This window comes from Budorcas taxicolor, chromosome 3 (assembly GCF_023091745.1).
Source record: "Budorcas taxicolor isolate Tak-1 chromosome 3, Takin1.1, whole genome shotgun sequence".
NCBI lineage: Eukaryota > Metazoa > Chordata > Mammalia > Artiodactyla > Bovidae > Budorcas > Budorcas taxicolor.
In genome coordinates, this window is record NC_068912.1 from 11430620 (window position 1) to 11453933 (window position 23314).

Here is a 23314-nt window from a genome sequence, read left to right on the forward strand (position 1 = left end):
ATAAGCAACATACTCCGAGTGTCACTGTTTCTCATCACTGCCAAATGGGACTGCCTATGTACTAATGTGCTAAGTTGCTTTAGTCATGTCCAACTCTTTACAACCCTATGGACAGTAGCCCACCAGGCTCCTCTGTCCATGGGATTCTCCAGGCAAGAACACCAGAGTGGGTTGCCATGCCATCCTCCAGGGGATCTTCCTAACCCAGAGACTGAACCCATGTCTCTTATGTCTCCTGCATTTGTAGGCAAGTTCTTTACCACTAGCACCACCTGGGAATCCCCAGTTAGTTGCAGGAAAACAAGCTCAGGTCTCTCACTGATTCTGCATTATGGTGAGTTATATAATTATTTCATTATATATCACAGCATAACAATAGATACAAAGTGCACAATAAATGTAATGTGCTCAGATCATCCTGAAACAATCCCTCCACCCCACTTTGTGGTCTATATAAAGGTGTAACACTATATGTTATTTTTCTCTTGTAGGCACATCCCTAACTTGAGAGATGGGGAATGAATACAAGAAAATTATCCTGCTAAAAGGATTTCAGCACATCAGTGATAAATGTTTTAACATGATTAAGTCTTTACTTAAAGACGATTTAAAACTGACTAGTAAAACGCAAGATGAATACGACAGAACTAAAATTGCTGACTTGATGGAAATGAAGTTCCGAGGGCCTGCATGTGTTGACAAGCTGATAGAGTTGTTCAGAGAAATAGATGAAACTAAAGACCTTGTCAAAACTCTTAGAAAGGAGAAGTTAAAAGGTAACTGGAAGAACCCTTATTTATCACTCTCTCTTACTGACCTCAACTTTGACCTTGAATTGGTCAAAGTTTAGACCTCTCTTTCCCAACTTGAAACTCAGTAGCCATGACAATGGTAGCATTTTAGATGCCAAAAATTAACAACTTAGAGGATGTGTTTCCTACAGAGAGATCTGATGTGTTTTAGAGAGTGTATTTTGGGGGTGTGGGCAAAGAAATTAGTAGGAATTTATGAGAAAGTCTGAGACTTCCATGCATTCGAAGATTTAGACAATGAAGAAACAAAATTAGAACATGTAGGATTTTGAAGTATTTAAATCAGTTAATATGCATGCTCTCTTATCATCATTTTTATACTTTCTAGAAATAAATATGAGACAAAAACCTTAAGCAAAAACCTACCTCTCAGAGATGTGAAGAACTCACCTCTTATAAAACCACTGGATTAGAAAACATATTTGAAAAAATGAAATCCAGTATCACCATTTTGTCCCATCACAAGTTAGATTATATTTTCCTTCTTTGGTTTCAATAATTCAAATAGATCTTCTATAGGCATTGACCCATGACTAGCATCATGAAATTTTAGTTTATTAAGAGGAAGATAAATAATATGAGAGTTGTAAAAGGATTCAACTGAGATAGATGAGTCCAGAGAATAGGATGAGTATGCTTGTTGTACAGGGGACAAGAAAGGAAACCGCTGAGGATGTTCGAGTCAGAATCTGTACCTGTGTTGTTACTTTGGCCACCTTTGGCCGAGTGAGGCTAATGCAGTAGAGGTAGATGCAACCATACCCAGATCCGCCCGCAGGAACTGAGAGGAAACACTATTGAAGGTGCTTCATGTATCTCGACCAGCTCCTTTGGATTTACCGTATTCTCTTTTATGACATCAGCTATAAAGACAATCAAGGCAAAAGGAGCCACTCCAGCGGAAAAACAGGATAAGTCCAGTCTTGGGCAATCCACATCCACCGCGAATGAAGCTTCGGGATCTGAATCAGTCAAGGATACACCTGTGAAGGTAGGATGGCTTAGGTCCCACAGAAGGAGTTTTTACTATGGCTCTTTTTATGACTTAGTTCTTTATTCATTTCTCAATGTGCAAATAGAAGAATCAGAGAAAAGGGGAACCAGGGGCAGAGTGAAAATGAGTTTCAGAGTCAGTAAATTAATAGGTACTGAACCAGTCCATTCTGAAGGAGATCAGCCCTGGGATTTCTTTGGAAGGAATGATGCTAAAGCTGAAACTCCAGTACTTTGGCCACCTCATGTGAAGAGTTGACTCATTGGAAAAGACTCTGATGCTGGGAGGGATTGAGGGAAGGAGGAGAAGGGCATGACAGAGGATGAGATGCCTGGATGGCATCAGTGACTCGATGGACGCGAGTCTTAGTGAACTCTGGGAGTTGGTGATGGACAGGGAGGCCTGGCATGCTGCAATTCATGGGGTTGCAAAGAGTTGAACATGACTGAGCGACTGAACTGAACTGAACTTGACTACCCATTATGTTTCTGAACTACTGTGCACTTTAACTTATATAATATAATTCTGAATGATGGAAATATGGAATCTTACTCCTCTTTTAGAATTATGTTAAAACAATCATATTAGGAAAACAGTTTACCAAAGTTTGCCAAAGCCTACCCAGATAACCACGATGGTATGATCACTCACCTAAAGTGAGACATCCTGGAATGTGAAGTCAAGTGGGCTTAGGAAGCCTTACTATGAACAAAGCTAGGAGGTGATGGAATTCCAGCTGAGTTATTTCAAATCCTTAAAGATGATGCTGTTAAAGTGCAGTGCTCATTATGCCAGCAAATTTGGAAAACTCTGCAGTGGCCAAAGGACTGGAAAAGGTCAATTTTCATTCCAGTCTGAAAGAAAGGTAATGCCAAAGAATGTTCAAATTACTGTACAATTGCACTCATTTCACATTCCTCCAAGATTATGCTCAAAATCCTTCAAGTTAGGCTTCAGCAGTATGTGAACCAAGAACTTCCAGATGTACAAAGCAGATTTAGAAAATTCAGAGGAACCAGAGATCAAATTGCCAAATACTGCTGGATCATAGGAAAAGCAAGAGAATTCTAATAAAGAGAAACATCTCAGATGGTAAAGAATCTGCCTGCAATGCAGGAGACCTGAGTTTGATTCCTGGGTTGGGATGATCCTCTAGAGAAGGGAGTAGCAAACCATTTCTGTATTCTTGCCTGGAGAATCCCATGGACAAAGGAGCCTGGTGGGCTACAGTCCATGGGGTCAACAAGAGTTGGACATGACTGAGTGATTAACACTTTAAACTTTGAACTCGGCTCCACTGACTATGCTAAAGCCTTTGACTATGTGCACGCTCAGTCACTCAGTCGTGTCCGACTCTGTGACCCTATGGGCAGTAGCCCACTAGGCTTCTCAGCACTTGGGGTCCTCCAGGCAAGAATACTGGAGTGACTTGCCATTTCCTTCTCCAGGGGATCTTCTTGACCCAGCGATTGAAACCGTGTCTTCTGCATCTCCTGCATTGGCAGGTGGATTCTTTCCACTGTGTCACCTGGGAATTCCTTGTCCCACAGCCCTTGCTGTACATGCATGCCATCCTTCTCTGTTGCTGCCAGCCCTCCCCCACTTTGACTGTGTGAGTCATAACAAACTGTGGAATATTCTTAGTGAGATGGGAATACCAGACCACATTACTTGCCTCCTGAGAAAACTGTATGCAGGAAAAGAAGCAATAGTTAGAACTGGACATGGAACAAGGGGCTGGTTCAAATTTGGGAAAGGAGAACCACATGGCTGTATGTTGTCACCCTGCTTATTTAACTTATATGCAAAGTACATCATGCGGAATGCCAGGTTGGATGAAACACAAGCTGGAATCAAGATTGCCAGGAGAAACATATAACCTCAGATATGCAGATGACATCACCCTTGTGGCAGAAAGTGAAGAGGAACTAAAGAGCCTCTTGATGAAGGTGAAAGAGGAGAGTGACAAAGCTGGCTTAAAACTCAACTTTCAGAAAATGAAGATCATGGCATCCTGTCCCATCACTTCATGGGAAATAGATGGGGAAAAAGTGGAAACAGTGGCAGACTTTATTTTCTTGGGCTCCAAAGTCACTGTGGATGGTGACCACAACCATGAAATTAAAAGATGGTTGCTCCTTGGAAGAAAAGCTATGACAAACCTAGATAGCATATTAAAAAGCCAAAGACATCACTTTGCCGACAAAGGTCAAACCTATGGTTTTTCCAGTAGTCGTGTACAGATGTGAGAGTTGGACCACAAAGATGTCTGAGTGCTGAAGAACTGATGCTTTGAAATTGTGGTGCTGAAGAAGACTTTTGAGAGTCCCTTGGACAGCAAAGAGGTCAAACTAGTCGATCTTAAATGAAGTCAACCCTGAAAATTAATTGGAAGGACTGACGCTAAAGCTGAAGCTCCAGTATTTTGGCTACCTGATGCAAAGAGCTGACTCTTTGGAAAAGACCCCGATGCTGAGAAAGACTGAGGACAGGAGAAGTGAGCAACAGAGAATGAGATTAACTAGAATAAGTATAATTAGAATCTAGTAATAGAAAGTTGATTTTCTAAGTAGTGAAGATGTATTTCATTTCTCATTAAAAACTACTAACCAGGCAGGGGAAATCCTACTTTTCAGAAAAAGAAAACCACCGAAACTAGTGAATCTAAGAGGATGAAGCTAACCAAGGAGGAGAGTCAGCTTCCAGGATTGTCAGGAACGAGCACAGAGTCAACTAAGTGCCTTCTCCAGACTCCTCAAATGCCTTCACCAAAGCCATCCAGCAGTTCCTCAACCAAGGTGCCATTTTCCTGTTCCTAATACGTGTCCCTCCTTACAACATATTATAAGAATACTCATGACCTCGAAAGAATCTCTCAGTATTCCCTTTCTAGATACAAACTTCTTTATGCAATCAAATCACCCCAAAACTTATCAAATAAAATATTGAGGCAAATTAAATAAATGAATTAAAAAAGTGTTGAGGTCTTAGTGTGTTCTAAGTCCTTGGACTTTTGGACATTTTTACATTTATGAATAATTGCTGACCTTACAAATGTGACAGGCCTATGGAGGTGGCCAGGCAATTAGACAGGAACATAAGGGTATGTTTATCCCCAACATCTCGGTTTCCTTTCATCCCTTTTCTCTTAACCACACCTCTAGATTAGTTCTCAGCATTCTATGCTCCTTCCCATGTCAGGTCTTTGCTCACAGGCTAATTCCTTGATTCGCACTCATGATTCATGTTGCTTTAATGGCTAAATTAATTCAACCATCAGGTACCAGCCTGAATTCCTTCCTTAGCATGTCCTCACTGAGATACCCCTCCCCAAAACTTATAGATAGTCTCATTTTTTATTGCCGTTACAGAGTCCTTTAATATTCATTTATAGTGTGTATCACAACTGTAATAAATTTGTTTTTCTTCTCTTCTAGACAATGATCTTGGAGTATAGGTACTCTATCAAAAGAGAATACAAGACAGGGGTGGGAAAGTGAGTCCACAGTTGTAGGCATCAACCTCTATCCCAACCTGCTTTTTATTTTACCCTGGGTTACATGAAACCTGGAACTATGGAGTGTGTGTCTAAGATGAATGGGCAGGAAAAGATTCCCCCAAGATAAGTGTCAAGGGTAGGCAAAGGCAAGATTTAAACCACAATCTCTAACCCAGTTTCTTACCCAAGACCCAAGCTGCCCTCTAACTCAGGCTATATCCTCACCACCCCCCCGCACATTCCACTTGAAGACAGAACTCCTATATAAGGGGACTTTAAATTTGTGGTTTTGTTGTGGTTGTTGTCATTGTTCTTATTAGTCACAAGAGTCCATATTTTTCCCAGCAATATTTCTCAGAAGATCAGTAGGTTTGTAGAAGCCTATAGAATAGATATTAGAAACCCACTTGTGTCTTTTCTTGATGAAAAAGTTGTAATTAACAGACATCCTTAAGTGCAGCCAACTTTAGACTCAGATTTACTTCTCTTATAGCCAGGGAAGTTTATCTACTTGCTTTGGCCAGTTTGCATCAGATGTAGGACCCAGATTCCATCCCCAAATCAAAGAAATTTTGTCTGAGCTTTTAGTATTTGGAGAGTGAAATTTGTAATCATAGTTGAGGTAGGTAAAGGATAAGTAACACAGGTATCGGAATATGTGCTATCAGTCCAGAAAAATTGAAAAGTTCAGATTCAACATTTAGAAAGAGAAAAGATGCTATATTCTGTGTGATTTTGAAAATCATTTTCAAGAACTAAGAAAAAAATCTATTTTTATCCAGAAAAAAAGTGACACAGCCACCACACCTAAGGACTTAAAAAGGAAGATGATATCTTGTAACCAGAGTCAGCTTCCAGGAACTTCATCAACCAGCTTGTGCCCAACTGTGAGCAGTGGCCAGATCACTCCAATTGTTCTACCAAAACCATTCAGCAATTTCTCAAGCAAGGTACCGGCTTTTTGATCCCATTCCTTGGACTTCTTACAACATAAGTACAAGAATATCATCATTGAACTTCCCATTTAGTCATTTATTATAATTACTCCTTCCTTTATCAGTGTTTAGTCTGTGATCCCACTCTATTCTAACTCCTGTTAATTTGGCTGCTTACCAAAACATGAGTTCATAAAACCTCCAATTTTGAGAGGTTTACTCTCTTGTATTGAATAGAAAGAGGAGGGAAAGGTGACTAAACAAGTCAAAATGAGTGTGTCTTTACTTCATACATTCCACTTTCCTTTGGCCTTCTTCCCATTTGCTCACTGACCACATGGCAGGGTTCATTTTCGAAGTCCGGTGCTCCTTCTCAGGTCTGATATTTTGACATAGACACTTTTCATGTTTGAAATCACTTGTCTTGAGTTGCAAACTTTAATCTCTTCCTAGGGCAAGTCCCCACTGATACCTGCCCACTCTCAGAATATATTAGGTATTCCTCTTGCTTGCTTTCAAAGGTCAGTTTACTTTCCCTTTTTAGCACTTACTGAAACTATAATAAATGTACATTTTTCTTTGTTACTGGACTATAATATAAATTATAAGGTGCCTGTCAACTGAAAAAATGCACAACCTAAAAGTTAAGAAGAATTATGCTTTATTCAGCAGACAAATATGAGGACTTAAGATGGGGACACAGATTCTCAGATAGCTCTGAGAGAGCTGCTCCGAAGAAGCAAGAGGGGGAGGCACGTTATGCAGGAATCTTGTAACAAAGACCAAGCAGTCAGAACATCAAAATGTTACTGTTTGTAAAGAGAACCTGATGTCTCAAGTTAAGAAATTTAACACATTTTTATATACAGAAAGATGCAAGGATCTGGGCTCACAGACCCTTTGCTATAAAGTTCAGCTATCTGGGGCCAGTATCTTGTGCTTCCTTACCCTGAGTCTCCTGAGGGGGCACCGTCAGGATTGGCTGAAGCACTTGACTGCTTGCTGGAGGGCATTTTGCTTCTATCCTGAGTTACCTCAGGGCTTACAGTGTGGGCAGCTGTAATGCGATGACTTGATGGCCACAACATCCTCAGTTTACTGATATGGCAGGCAGCTTTTTTTATTCATAGTGACCTATTCCCGGGATAAGACCAGATCAGGATGGAAAAGTGAGCACACGCACGTGTGCATCGACTCCTATCCTCGCCTGCCTTTATTCTGTCCTAATATGACCCTTGTGGTTACCATCACGCTGGGGTACAACACCTATTCCTGCAGCAAATAAGCAAGTGACAGGAGAAATAGGCCAAAGCAACATTTAAATCACGAAAATAGTTTGTCACCCAAGTTCCAAGCTGCCTAGGCTGAAGCCCTCTATACGAATCCAAGCATACCAGTTGAAGACATTTCTTTTAACATAATTGTTCAAGTTTTATCATGTTATTATTTTTATTACTGTTAACTCTGATAATTAGTAATGCCTCACATAGTCTCTGTTTTATTTATGGGATAGAGCTAGTAATCTGTGCCTGTTTGCCTCTAGGTCCAGATGGCCCTGGTCTAGTCATTGAAACCTCAGACCCACAGTCAGTCTGCTGTGACAATGACATGCATGTATACCACAAGTCAACTCTGCTTTTCTATGCATACAGGCTTAGAATTGACACTTTCTAAGGTCCCATCTGCCTAAATTTGTGAAATAGTCATTTCTACTTTCATATGAGTCATTCTGCTGCCCCCCAAATTCCTGGGAGCATAGGAATCCCAGAGAAGCCCATCTATCCCCTTGGCTTCATACACCTAAAAACACCTTGCAGTCATTTCTCCTTTGGAGCCCAGCCACTTCAATAGGAGGCATGGAACAAAAAGGATCTGGCCATTCTTCTGGGAAAGAGCAGGAAAGCCTTGCTCCTTCAAACATCAGAGGGTCTCCCAACTATTTTTTTCTGTGATATAGTCTATGTTTGGGATTCAGAGACAGAAGCAGACCAATATTTTCTCTGATTACTACTTCTGTGTTTCCCTAAAAAAGCAAATACCACATATTGGCATGATTTAAGAAACAGGTGGAGTTGTGAAGGACATAAGCCAAGGGAAAAAATCAATTACTATTTTTAAATACTATCCACACAACTAGTATATTTTAGGGATCTAAATCCTGCTTTTATGATGGAAGTTTTTGCTTTAACTGATTATGAAAACCAATCATGATGCTCTTGTCAATATGATTAAATTAGTAGTAGAGGTGAACAGAAAAGTTTCTTTAATAAAGTCCCTCCAATACCACCTCTATCTGGGGTTTCCATCAAGAAGACCAGAATTAAGCATGAAACATCTGTGGATCAGAGCAGAAATAGAAACCCTTGTGTCTACTGTAAAATAATAATGCAGTGATATTTCTACATATGAGCACTTAATAGTGTTAGACTTTTAAGATGTGGGTTCTTTGTGTACATTATCTCATTTATTCTTTATAATACCACATGAGGATACTATTGTTAATCCCACTTGACATATGAAAATGCTGAAGTTCCTAGGGGTTAAAAATCTCCTAAGTCATGCAGAAAATAAACATTAGAGCCAGGATTCAAATCTAGCTTAATTGAATTCTAAAACATGAGCATTTAATGGCCTATATTGCTCCCACAGTCAGAGGATAGACTGCTTCAATATCTGAAATTTACCTCTAAAAATTTACATATCAGATAATGTTATGTCTCAGATTTGTTTTCATATCCTAGGCTCTCAAGCCTTCTAATGAGAAATGAGGTGACAAGGGAGGTGAGAGAGTATTCTAATCCAAAAGCTACATGTCAGAGACAGTCATTTAAATCAGGTCCCTCATCTAAAGTTTTATCAACAACTGATACTTTATGAATTGGTTAAATGGATGCTCGAAGTGGTAAGAACTGTGGCACTTCTATACTGTGCGTGTTAAGTCGCTTCAGTCATGTCCAACGCTTTGCGACCCCATGGACTGTAGCCTGCCAGGTCCTCTGTCCATGGGATTCTCCAGGCAAGAATACTGGAGTGGGCTGCTATGCCCTCCTCCAGGGGATCTTCCTGACCCAGGGATAGAACCTGCGACTCCTGCAGCTCCTGCATTTCAGGCAGATTCTTTACCGCTGAGGCACTGGTGAAGCCCTCTATACTGTAGAATGTTAGAAATAGTCTTTCATGGGTAAAACCTGAGATGGTCAAGATACATTATTTCATATACACTTCCTGCCCTGGCTTAAACAACTGTAAAAATTCAAGTCCTAAAATTGTATATGTATGGGTCTGTACCCTGGGTGAAACTGCAAATGGATTTGTGCATTGTTCATAGTGATGAAAGATTTGGTTGCCTGATAGAGACTATGCAGACAAGAGAATCCCGCCTATGGGTTTATGAATTTGAGGGAATATCTCTGGTATGTTGACAAACAAAGCTTTGAAATGAATGGAGACCTGGGTTTCCTAGATTTGAAGAGTGGAAGATAGAAACCATTTTGCTTATTTGGTAAATACATGAGGTAATGAAAGACTTAATGAGTGAAAACGTCCATGAATGCAGCCTATGTTGTTTTGAGACCATCATAACCTGGCAGAATTTTCCACTATTATATTACTCCAAGTGTTGTCTTAGTGAAGTTGCAGCAGAGGTATGGCCAGAATTCAAAAACAGACCAATGACATTGCAATTACCTGAGTTTTAACATCTGCAGAGAGAAGTTTGCAATCCTAGCGGGGAGCCAAGCTGGGGAGGCATTGGGAGTGTCAGAAGATGTGCTCTTATTCCAGAGAAATTTGTTATTCCAGAGAAAATTGGCAGAGTGTGGATACTGTGGTGTGTCTGTGAGAAAGAAAGACAGACAGATACAGAGAAAGATGGAGGGTAAGAGAGAAATGTTATTGTTCATATGATATTGAAAATTATTAACCAGAAAGAAGAAAATGCATGTCTTTCAACTGGAAAAATAGAAGACATAACCACTAGAACTGCTGACCCCAGGATGAAACTATCCCTGGAGCAGAGTCAGCTTCTGATAATTCCAACATGCAGCATAACGCCAACTAAGAATTGCCTCCAGACTCCTCAGAAGCTGCCACCAACCACATCCAGCAGTTCCTCAACCAAGGTACCAGATTCTCATTTTCAATATTTCCCTCTTCCTACAATATAATGACAGGCACCAATAGAACCATATAAGAACTTCTCACTAATCCCTTTCAGTATCCAATTCTTTATTCATTAGGTCACACATGTTGTTACCGAGTGTGTACTTTGAGGACCTACTGGCATTCAAATTCTGACTCTCACTACGCTGTCCCTTGCCTTAGGATAATCTATGGCCTAGTGTGCAGCTAAATCATTCCTCTTCAGTAGTGGATATAATTAATAACTTGTTTAATTTTATTTTTGTGTTTCCTTCAATACTATGAAAGACAGAAAGTTTCCTTATAGTTTTCTCACTATGAAAGAGAGAACTTAAGGTGCAATAGGGTAGAGAAATAGAGAAACACAGCACTATCGTCTTTTTCTTCTTTCTTTTGGAAATGATATCATCCATATTAGGATGCAGAAATTTAGGAAATGAAGATACATGGACAAAGATAATTACTGTTAACTGTCTGAAATCTCCCCTCTATCAAATGCTCTCTTTTGGTAAATAGACTTTCTGATTGTACCTTTTGTTGTGTATATATAAAGAATATTAATTTGTTTCAGGTTGATCACATTACACATATTTTTCTATAATTCATTCTTTTCCTTTCATTTTGAAATGCTATTCAAGAAATGTAGATTTAAATTATTATTTTAACATAAAAATAATTACCTGGTTATTTTGTAAATTAAATAATAATTCTTTGCTATTTGACTTTAGGCTCTTTCAGTGTTTCACAAACATACAATGATCATAATAAGAGCCTGTGTCCATCAGGCCTACTTTCATGACCCTGTGTATAGAATATAATTTTTTCCTCAAGTCCTGTGTACTTCTTCTCAAGATGCTGCTCATATTACTAGTAAGAAATTTGTTGTTACTGGTTAACTTGTCCTGGGAATGAGCCCCTTGGTACCTGACTTCTCTTTTGGCATTCTTCTCCTCAGGGTCATGCCATTATTCTACCAGGAGTGTGTAGAGGAGGAAAAACAATTTGCCCTCTGCCCTTCTGAGGTCTTAACTGAGATCCCTTTTTTAAAACAAAGATTGTTGTTGTTGTTGTTCAGTTGCCCAGTCGTGTCTGACTCTTTGTGACCCCATGGATTGCAACACGTCAGGCCTTCCTGTCCCTCACCACCTCCTGGAGTTTGCCCAAGTTTTTGTCCATTGCAACAGAGATGCCATCCAGCCACCCAGCCATCTCATCCTCTGATGTCCTCTTCTCCTTCTGTCCCCAATCTTTCCCAGCATCAGGGACTTTTCCAATGAGTTGGCTATTCACATTAGGTGACCGAAATACTGGAGGTTCAGCTTCAGCATCAGTCCTTCCGATGAATATTCAGGGTTTACTTCCTTTAATATTGACTGGTTTGATCTCCTTGCTGTCCAAGGGACTCTCAAGAGTTCTCAGCACCACAGTTCAAAGGTATCAATTCCTTGGTGCTCTGCTTTCTTTATGATCCAGCTCTCACAACCATATGTGATCATTGGGAAGACCATAATCTTGACTGTACGGAACTTTGTCAGCAGAGTGATGTCTCTGCTTTTCAACACACTGTCTAGGTTTGTCACTGCTTTCTGCCAAGAAGCAATCATCTTCTGATTTCATGGCTGCAGTCACCAACCAGAGTGATTTTAGAGCCCAAGAAGAGGAAATCTGTCACTGCTTCCTTCTTTACCCCTTCTATTTGCCATGAAGTAATGGGGCCAGATGCCATGAGCTTAGTGTTGTTGTTGTTGTTGTTTTAATATTTAGTTTTAAGCTGGCTTTCTCAATCTCCGCTTTCATATTCATCAAGAGGTTCTTTAGTTCCTCTTCACTTTCTGCCATTAGAGTGGTATCTTTGTTAAAACTGAGATTAACGAGAAAAAACAAACAAATAAGCAGAAGTTAACTAACAGGTGTATCTCATCTATACATAGAAGACACCCAGGAAAAATAAGTAACTCCTTGAGGTGGCCTAAGCCACCAACTTAAAATACCATCTTTAGTGAAAGACAGTAGAAAGAAAAGTATGGGAGGTCAGTTATAGGAAAGTTACCAGGAAAATCAGGGTAAACAAGGGTAATGTTTGTTATGCAGGTTTAAGTCAGTTTCTCCTCTAGTGATAATATTCTCCCGAAGTTTAGAGTCCTCCTTCTCTTCCTGGTACACAGAAACAGACACACTTAGAAATGGAGATTTAATTTATAAATACAAATTTCCCTTACAAAAAGGCATCTTCCTTTCTGATTTTAGAGCTTCCTCTATGTATGCTGTTTTGTAAAAATGATCAGTTTAAGATAATTTTGTGCCAAGGAAACATATTTTGGAGTGGCTGATTTTGTTACTCTTCAAAATGTGCTTTATCCAGGACATTTCCACATTGAGAAAATTCATGAGATTCTTCCAATCACTGTTTTATTAATACTTTTTCAACATAACACTGCTTTCCTGAAGAAGGACTGTCTAATTTTGGTCTTTAAATTGTCACATCTACTGGACTGTATAGGAGGCAGTGTTCAAAATCATTCCAAAAAAAAATAAATGCAAGAAAGCAAAGTAATTGTCTGAGGAGGCTTTGCAACTAGCTGAAGAGAGAAGAGAAGTGAAGGGCAAGGGAGAAAGGGAAAGATATACGCAACTGATTGGAGAGTTCTGGAGAATAGCAAGGAGAGATAAGAAGGCCTTTTAAAATGAACAATGCAAAGATATAGTGGAAAACAATGGAAAGGGAGAGACTAAAGATCTCAAGAAAATTCAAGATATCAAGGAAATATTTCATGCAAGAATGGGCACAATAAAGGACAGGAAGGATAAGAGACTAACAGGGGCAGAAGAGATTAAGAAGAGGTAGTAAGAATACACAGAAGAACCGCACAAGAAAGATCTTAATGACTCAGATAACCATGATGGTGTGGTCACTCACCTAGAGCCAGACATCCTGAAGTATGAAGTCAACTGGGCCTTAGGAAGCATACTATAAACAAAGCTAGTGGAGGTGACAGAATTCCAGCTAAGCTATTGAAAATCCTAAAAGATGATGCTGTTAAAGTGCTGCACTCAATATGTTAGCAAATTTGAAAAACATAGCAGTGGCCACAGGACTGGAAAAGTTCAGTTTTCATCCCAATTCCAAAGAAGGGCAATGCCAAGGAGTGTTCAAACTATCATACAATTGCAGTCACTTCACATGTTAGCACAGTTATGCTCCAAATCCTTCAAGCTAGGTTTCAACTATACATGAACTAAGAAATTCTAGATTTAGAAGCTGGGTTTCAAAGAGGCAGGGAACCAGAGAACAAATTGTCAACATTCTTTGTATCATGGAAAAAGCAAGGGAATTTCAACAAAAAAATCTACTTCTGGTTCATTGACAACGCTAAAGATTTTGACTGTGGGTCACAACAAACTGTGGAAAATTCTAAAGAGGTGGGATTACCATACCACTTTGCCTGTCTACTGAGAAACCTGTATGTATGTCAAGAAGCAACAGTTTTTATAGAACTGGACATGAAACAACTAATGGGTTCAAAATTGGGAAAAGAGTATAACAAGACTGTATCCTGTCACCCTGCTTATTAACTTCTGTGCAGAGTGCATCATGCTAAATGCCAGGCTGGATGAAACACAAGTTGGAATTAAGATTGCAAGGAGCAATATCAACAACCTCAGATGTACAGATGATACCACTCTAATGGCAGAAATTGAAGAGGAAAGATCCTCTTAATGAGGGTGAAAGAGGAGAGTGAAAAATCTGGCTTAAAACTCAACATTCAAAAAATTAAGATCATGACATCCAATCCCATCACTTCATGGAAATAGAAGGGGAAAAAAATAGAAGCAATGACAGAATTTATTTTCTTGGGCTCTAAAATCACTGTGGATGGTGACTGCAACCATGAGATACACTTGCTCTCTGGAAGGAAAGCTATGGGAAACCCAGATACTGAATTAAAAAGCAGAGACATCACTTTGCTGCCAAAGATCAAAGCTATAATTTTTCCAGTAGTCATGTATGGATATGAGAGTTGGATCATAAAGCAGGCTGAGTGCCAAAGAATGGATGCTTTTGAATTGTGGTGCTAGAGATCTTCAGAATCCCTTGGACAGGAAGAAGATCAAACCAGTAACCCTAAAGAAAATCAACTCTGAATATTCACTGGAAGGACTATTGCTGAAACAGAAGCTCCAATATTTTGACCACTTGGCGTGAAGAGCTGACCCATTGGAAAAGACTGATGCTGGGAAAGATTGAAGGCAAAGGATAAGGTGGTGGCTGAGGATGAGATGGATAGATAACATCACCACCTCAATGGACATGAATTGAGGAAAGTCCAGGAGGTAGTGAAGGACAAAGGAGCCTGGCATGCTGCAGTCCATTGGGTTGCAAAGAGTCGAACATGACTTAGTGCCTAAACACCAACAGGGATGACATCAGTGGATTCTAACTGGAGCCATTCTCTACTCACAGTGCTACTGATGCAGAAAGCTCAACTTCTCTGTACACCTGTGCTGAACCAAATCTCAGAGACAGAGTTTTGGGCAATGTAGAAAAAGATAGCTTTATTGCTTTGCCAGGCAAAAGGGGACACAGTGGGCTAATGCCCTCAAACCTATATGTCTCAACTTGAGGAAGATAGTGGCAAGTTTTACAGTAAAAGAAGGCATGATAAGCTCATGGACATTCTTATAATGGGTTGGTGATGAGCTAAGTAGGAGTCAGCACCAACAACCTTCAAGTCCAGCTGGTCTGGGATCTACATGCTTGTAGGCAGCATATCATTGTTAATCATTAATTAGCTTCTCCCATCTGGAGGAGGATTCAGTATCTGCAAAATAGATTAAAGATATTTTTGTTTGTATCCTTTGATGGGGAAATAGTACCTTGCCCCAAGGCTACTCTTGACTCTTTCTTCTTGGTCTCCCATTTACTTCCTTCCTCAATTAATAGTTGCTTGAACTCAGGGAAGGTCATGGAGGTTGAATGAAGGCTGCTTCCTATAGTCAAAGAAATGGGGCACACAAAAGCCTTGTGCCCAGAAGCCGCTCAAGGCCTGCACAGTATCACTATTTCATCCTTGAAACGAAATGAAGTCGCTCAGTCATGTCCAACTCTTTGCAACTCCATGGACTGTAGCCTATCAGGCTCCTCCGTCCATGGGATTTTTCAGGCAAGAGTGCTGGAGTGGATTGCCATTTCCTTCTCCAGAGGATCTTCCTGACCCAGGAATCCAGGTCTCTCGCATTGCAGGCAGACGCTTTACCGTCTGAGCCTTTGTATATTAATCCGTGCACGAAAATAAGTTAATGGGATAATTTAAGATGATTTTTTTCATTCTCATCTCTACTAGGAATCACTACACAGCAACATTGCTCCTGTCTACTGCCTCTGTACTCTACATAGCTTTTCTTGGGAAAAAAAATACTTTTTCTTGTGAGCTAACACTTTTTAAAGAAAAATATTCTTCCTACCACACTCATAAAGCAATGGAAAAAAAAAAAAGAGAGAGAGAGAAATCACTGATTAAATCTTCTCCATTATTCCATTAGTTTATTTATACCATGTTAGTGACCTTTGTCTAGTTTTTTTTTTTTTTTCCTTTTCCCTCAAGCTCTACCCGATTATGTTCTTTATTGAGGTTCAACATTAAGCCATAGATGGTTTTCATTACGGAATGAAACTAAATTCTTTTTCTTAATTGTGCCTGTTTTTGGTGTGTACTTCTAAGTAGAAACCAAGATTGAAGTCTGTACCTAAGGAAGCTTCCAGAGAGGAGGGCTTACAGAGAGGCCCCAAAGAAGTGATGGTGCTGAAGGCAACGGAACCATTTACATATGATGTCACAGGAGGCAAGATGATGTTTCATGCCACAGTGGCTACTGAGAGTCGGTTCTTCCAAGTGAAGATTTTTAATGTTGCCCTGAAGGAGAAGTTCATCCCCAATAAAGTCATTGCCATATCAGATTATATTGGCCGCAATGGGTTCCTGGAAGTGTTCAGTGTCTTCTCTGTGTCTGATGTTAACCCTGACCGAAAGATGGAGATCTCTAAAAGCCTAATTCAAAAGGCAAAGGCAACTCCTAAAATCAGTCATCTTTATCTGCAACACCTAGGAACATTTGTGAATGGGGTTTTTGTGGTGCATAAGGTAAGTCCACATCATGGTTTTGCAATATTTCTTTTGCAATCCCAGAATTCAAAAATCTTAACTGTCAAATGAATAAAGTTAATAAATACAGGAACTCAAAGCCTTTCTGACCAGGGATAGTTGGGTGCAGTCTTTCACTTCAGAATATAGGGCTGATAATTTCTTAACATTGTTCTTGCCATAACAACATGCAAGTTTTTAAGAAAGTGATTAACCAGAAATCAGAGTATTTTATGAGCTGTACTGATCCATTCACAGCCACCCTGTGCAGAATTTATATTTATATTTATCTATTAACATATTATTAACATGTTAACATAGAGAAAGCACTCCTTATAATTGTGTGTGTGTGTTTTTTAAGTTCTACCTACCTATTTCAGTGACAGTTTAAGTTAATTTGTGAATAAAGAATTGTTCTTTCAAGCTTGGATTTCAACTGTAACAAACAAGATGAGAAATCAGTAGACTGCTTTGCCCTAGAATCTGCTCTTATCAACAATTAGCTAAGATTCTGATCATCTGAACTGTAAAGTGTTCTCACATCTTCACATTCTTTCATCAAAAAATAATTGAGCCAAAACTTTAGCATTAATTAAGTGAGAAATATGGATATTGAAAAAATGTGAGAAACCAAGCCATTTCATTTTAAAATTTATTATATGGACAATAAAAGGTAGAATTTAGGTGAATTCTTAGAATCAGAGTAGGTATTTTAGTCCCAACACTTCATAGAAATACTAAACTTAGCTGACCTAACTTTTATGTGAACTATGTTTTATTTTCCATTATATATGTCTTCTAGGGTGGCTCTTTACTTATCCCCTGTTTTTTTTTTTTTTGTGCACTCTACTATAGAAACTGTGCATACATGAGCATTAGCAGAATTGATGAGTAAAGTAAGTGACATAGAAACTAGAACAATGGAACAAGATGATCTAGAGTCAAGATTTGGGCAAATTAGGGAAGAATGAATAGATACAGAAGATAGAGGAAAGAATTGCATATTGAAGTAACAATCAACTGAAGGAGGATTTGTAGCAATCTTTTTTAGACTCATCATAAGACAGGAATAGCCTTTCTTCTCTGTTCTTCATGGTGAAGTCACTCAGTCATGTCCGACTTTTTGCGACCCCCGTGAACTGTAGCCTATCAGGATCCTCCATCCATGGGATTCTCCAGGCAAGAGTGCTGGAGTGCATTGCTATTTCCTTCTCCAGGGGATCTTCCTGACCTAGGAATCAAACCCGGGTCTCCCGCATTGCAGGTAGACGCTTTACCATCTGAGCCACCAGGGAAGCGAGGGAAATCCAAAAAAGCCTCTGATGCTCACACCACATCTAAGTTCCTTAAGAAATCTCAGCTATTCTTAGACGGAAGCAGGAAAAATTAGGGAAGTAATCCCTTTTTCTAGAATGACCCAGCACACAAACACCTAAAGGAAGAAAAGATAGAGAATTTAAATGGGAGGATAAACTGAACAAGATATCTTACACTATTTGATACCTGTAATACTTGGACCTCCAGCTCGTATTCACTGTTCTGAGAGAAAAGTTTCCACTAACACTCCATTTTTCAAAGTTGTGGTGATTCCTGATCCAGTCCTCAAAAGATGAATGCTAATTTTCTTTTGCAGAAATGGGCATATAGTGAATTCATATATTATGAAATACGAGATGATACAGGAGTGATGGATGTCGTGGTTTATGGACAGCGACTAACCAGTATCAACTGTGAAGAGGGTGACAGACTCACACTCGTGTGCTTTGAATTGGCAGAAAGTGGGGCTAAGAGGCAGCTGAGATCTGTAATTCATAGTTACATCAAGGTGAGAGCTTCTGGTGGGTCATCATTGTTCCAAAGTAGAAGTCTTTAAGAAAACTATACTGCTGCTATTACACAGAGAGTCCATCAGGTGAAATAACTAATCCTTGTCATTTAGTGTGTGTGAAGTCCCTTTTCATCATTCTTTTTTTTTTTAAGGATATTTTAAAATGTAGGTTAAAGTGTACAGCAAAGGGATTCACTTCACACACACACACACACACATATTTATATATTGTATTCACACATACACGTGTATATATATTCATTTCAGATTCTTTTCCATTGTAGGTTATTATAAGAAATCAAGTATAATTCTCTGAGCTATACAGTAGGTCCTTGTTGTTTACCTATTTTATATATTGTAATGTGTATATGTTAATCCTAAACTCCTAATTTATTTCCCCTCCCCCCACCACTATCCCCTTTGGTAACCATAAATTTTTTTCTGTGTCTGTCAGTCTTTTCCTGTTTGGTAAGTTCATTTATATCTTTCTTTCTTTCTTTTTTTTCTTTTTTAGAATCCACATGTAAGTAATATCATATGATATTCGTCCTTTGTCTGACTTACTTCACTCTATGAAAATCACTAGGTTCATCCATGTTACTGCAAATGGCATTATTTTATTCTTTTTATGGCTAAGTAGCATTCCATTGTTACCCCCAATCTTCTATATTCATTCATCTGTCAATGGGCGTATAGGTTACGTTCATGTCTTGGTACTGTAAATAGTGTTGCTATGAACATTGGGCTGCATGTATCTCTTCAAATTAGTTTTCTCCAGATATTTGCCCAGGAGAGTGATTGTAGGATGATATGGTAACTCTATTTTTAGTTTTTTAAGGAACCTCCATACTGTTCTCCAGAGTGGATGCACCAATTTATGTTCACACCAACAGTGTAAGAGGGTTTCACTTTCCCCACATCGTCTCCAGCATTTGTTACTTGAAGACTTTTTAGTGATTGCCATTCTGACTGGTGTGAGGTGACAGTCATTGTATTTTTGATTTTCATTTCTCCAATGATAAGCAATATTGAACATCTTTTCATGAGTCTATATTTCATCTTTATGTCTACTTTAGAGAAATGCCTATTAAGTCCTCTGCCCATGTCTTGATTGGGTTTGAGTTTTGATATTAAGCTGTATGAGCTGTCTGTATATTTTGTAAATTAATCCCTGTTTTTAGCATCCATTGCAAACACTTTCTCCCAGTCTGTGGGTTGTCTTTTTGTTTTATTTATGGTTTCCTTTGCTATGCAAAATCTTTTAAGTTTAATTAGGTTCAATTTGGTTATTTTTGTTTTTATTTCCATTACTCTAGGGGGCTGATCCAAAAAATATTGCTTCAGCTTACTTCAAAGATTGTTCTGCCTATATTTCTGATAGGTGTTTTAGTGTATCCAGATTTACATTTAAGTCCTTAATCCATCCTGAGTTTAATTTTTAATGGTGTTAGAGAATGTTCTGGTTTGATTCTTTTAGACATAACTATCAAGTTTTCCCATCACCACTTACTGAAGAGACTGTCTTTTCTCCATTGTATATTTTTGCCTCGTTTGTCATTAACTAATTGGCCATAAATGTGTAGGCTTCTTTCTGGGCTCTCTAGCCTGTGCCTTTGATCTATATGTCTTTTTTTGGTGTGTGTGTGTGGCAGTACCATACTATTCTGATGACTATAGCTTTGTAATATTGTCTGTAGTCAGGGAGCATGATTTGTCCAGCTCCATTTTTATTTCTCAAGATCATTTTGGCTATTTGTGGTCTGTTGTAGTTTTATGCAAATTACAAACTTTTTGGAGTTCTGTAAAAAATGCTACTGGTAATTTGATAGGGATTGCATTAAATCTGTACATTGCCTTAGGTAGTATAGTCATTTGAACAATATTGATTCTTCTAATCCAGGAACATGGTATATCTTTCTATCTGTTTGTGTCATCTTCAGTTTCTTTCATTAACATCTATTAGTTTTCATTTAAGGATATTTTTAATCATATTAAAGAGAAAAACTTCAGAAAGTCTGTCAAAAGCTATATCTAAGCTGAATATTATAAAGTTGTTTGAATGTTAAGATCAGGTGGATTAATTATTAAATTTTGACTTTTTAAGGCAAATTTATTTCAAATACTGGTTCTATGATTTGCTAGCTGACTAATAAATACTAAAAACTTTTGATTCATCATCTATAAAATGGAGGAAATATCTTTTATCTCAGAGGTAGTTACTTGCCCATTTCAGATCTATTAATAAATGATCAAGGATGCCTCTGAGCCTTTCAGAACACAAAGTTACCTGCCTTTGGTGAGATACACATGTTGGTCAACAACAGAGGTGATTGGTCCTATGGGACAAATTCCATGATTTTTGTCAAACTCACACATTCATGTGGAATGGATTCTTTGAATATTAACAAAGGCTACTAATGGAATACTTTGCTTTATTATACTTCACTGTCTTGTGCGTCATAGATATTTGCTTTTTCTTTGGTTTGTTGTAAAAATAAAGGATTTGTAGCAATCCTGTGTAGAGCAAGTCTCCTGGAGTCGTTTTTCCAAAACATTTTTCACGTTGAGTGTCTGTGTCATATTTGGCAATTCTCCTAATATTTAAAGCTTTTTCTTGAATTCTTGTATTTGTCATTTTGATCTGGGGTTAGTGATCTTTGATGTTACTATTGAAATCATTTTGGAGTGCCATGAATTGCATGCTTGTATAAGACGGGGAATTCTTTAATAAAGGTTATGCATGTTCTGACTGCTCCACTGATGGACAATTTCCCCATCTGTCTCCCTCTCCTTGGTCTCCCAATTCCCTGAGGCAAAACAATGTTGAAATTAGGCCATTTAATAACTCTATATAAGCTGCAAAGTGTTCAAGTGAAAGGAAGTGTTATACATCTCTCACATTAAATAAAAAAACTAGAAATGATTAAGCTCAGTGAGAAAGGAAAACAAGCTGTCAAAAGTTAGGCTTCTTGCAACAAATAGACAAGTTGTGAATGCAAAAATTTTTTAAATAAATTAAAAATGTTATGCCAGTGAACCTATGAATGATAAGACAACAAAACAACCTTATTGTTGACATGGAAAATTTTTGTGGTCTGGATGGAAATCATTCTTAGGGAAAAGCCCTAACACTTAAATGCCATGAAGGCTGAGAGACATGAGAAATCTTCAGAAGGATAGTTTGGAGCTAGCAGAAATTGATTCATTAGGTTTAAGGAAAGAAGCCGTCTCTAACATAAATGTACAAGATGAAGCAGCAAGTGCTGCTGATATGGAAGCTGCAGCAAGTTATCCAGAAGACCTAGCAGAGATGATTAATAATGATTGCTACACTCCACAACAGATTTTCAAAGAAGATGAAGCAGTCTTATATTGTAAGAAGGTATTATCTAGGATTTCTACAGATAGAGAAGAGAAGTTAGTGCCTGGCTTAAAAGCTTCAAAGGACAGACTGACTCTACTGTTATGGGCTAATGCAGCTGGTGACTAAGTTGAAGCCAATGCTCACTGACCATTCTGAAAATCTTAGGGTCCTTAAGAATGCTAAATCTTTTCTGCTTTTGCTCTTATAAATGGCACAATAAAGCCTGGCTGATAGCGCATCTGTTTACAACATGTTTTACTGAATATTTTAAGTCCACTACTGAGACCTACTGTTTAGAAAAAGAAAAAAAAAGATTCTTTTTTAAAATATTGCTGCTCATTGACAATGCACCTGATCACCCAAGATGTCCTATGGAGATATATGAAAAAATTAATGTTGTTATCATGCTAACATAACATCCATTCTGCAGCCCATGGATCATGATTTAAGAAATACATTTCACCAGGCTATAACTGCAGCAGATATGAGTCTTCTGATGGGTCTAGGCAAAGTCAAATAAAAACCTTTTGGAAAGGATTCAGCATTCTAGATGTAATCAAGAACATTCATATTTCATGGGGAGAGATCAAAATACCAAGGTGAATAAGCATTTGAAGGAAATTAATTCCATCCCTCATGGATGATTTTGAAAGGTTCATGACTTCAGTGAAAGAAGTAATGGCCGATGTGGTAGAAAATGAACTAGAGTTAGAAGTGGAGCATGAAGATGTTACTGAATTATTGGACTTTGATGATAACTTTAATAGATATGGTGTTGCTTCTTGTTGTTCTTGTTCAGTCACTAAGTCATGCCCAATTCTTTGTGACCCAATGGACCAGGCCTCCTCCTTCTCCCAGAGTTTCCTCAAATTCATGTCCCTTGACTTTGTGATGCTATCTAACCATCTCTGGGTGAGCAAAGAAGATAGCTTCTTAAAATGTCATCTACTCCTGAGGATGATGCTGTGAATATTGTTGAAACAACAAAGGATTTAGAATATTATACAAACTTAGTTGATAAAACAGTGGCAGGCTTTGAGAAGTTTGGCTCTAATTTTGGAAAAAAGTTATACTATGGTTATTGTTGGTGAGGAAAGAAAATTTATTCTACTCTTCTAAGTTCTTTAGACAGGTCTAAGAATTAAAATGAGATAGATTAACAAGAGAAATGCAAACAAAAGTTTAATAACATGATATGTACACACATGGAGAGGACACATGTCCTACTTGCTTGCTCCCTGTAAGAAAAGTTATGACAAACCTAGACAGCATATTAAAAAACAGAGATGTTACTTTGCCAGCAAAGGTCTGTATAGTCAAAGCTATGATTTGTTCAGTTATCATGTATGGATGTAAGAGTTGGACTATAAAGAAAGCTGAGTGCCAAAGAATTGATGTCTTTGAACGGTGGTTTGGAGAACACTCTTGAGAGTACCTTGGACAGCAAGAGATCAAACCAGATAATCCTAAAGGAAATCAGTCCTGAATTGGAAGGACTGATGCTGAAGCTGAAGTTCCAATTCTTTGGCCACCTGATGTGAACAACTGATCCTGATGCTGGGAAAGATGGGAGGCAAGAGGAGAAGGGGACAACAGAGGATG

The 23314-nt window shown here is 38.6% G+C and overlaps 1 protein-coding gene and 1 pseudogene across 1 annotated transcript; both read left to right on the forward strand.

The window, feature by feature from the left end:
- Nucleotides 1-511: 511 nt before the first annotated feature.
- LOC128044847 (interferon-activable protein 203-like) lies at nucleotides 512-20153 on the forward strand. The gene is made up of 6 exons (XM_052637273.1): nucleotides 512-776; nucleotides 1676-1803; nucleotides 10167-10361; nucleotides 16104-16520; nucleotides 18154-18345; nucleotides 20118-20153. Exons 1-6 carry the CDS (start codon nucleotides 512-514, stop codon nucleotides 20151-20153), a joined length of 1233 nt encoding a protein of 410 aa, XP_052493233.1.
- Nucleotides 20154-20655: 502 nt separating this feature from the next.
- Nucleotides 20656-22803, forward strand: LOC128044849 (tigger transposable element-derived protein 1-like; annotated as a pseudogene).
- Nucleotides 22804-23314: the final 511 nt, after the last annotated feature.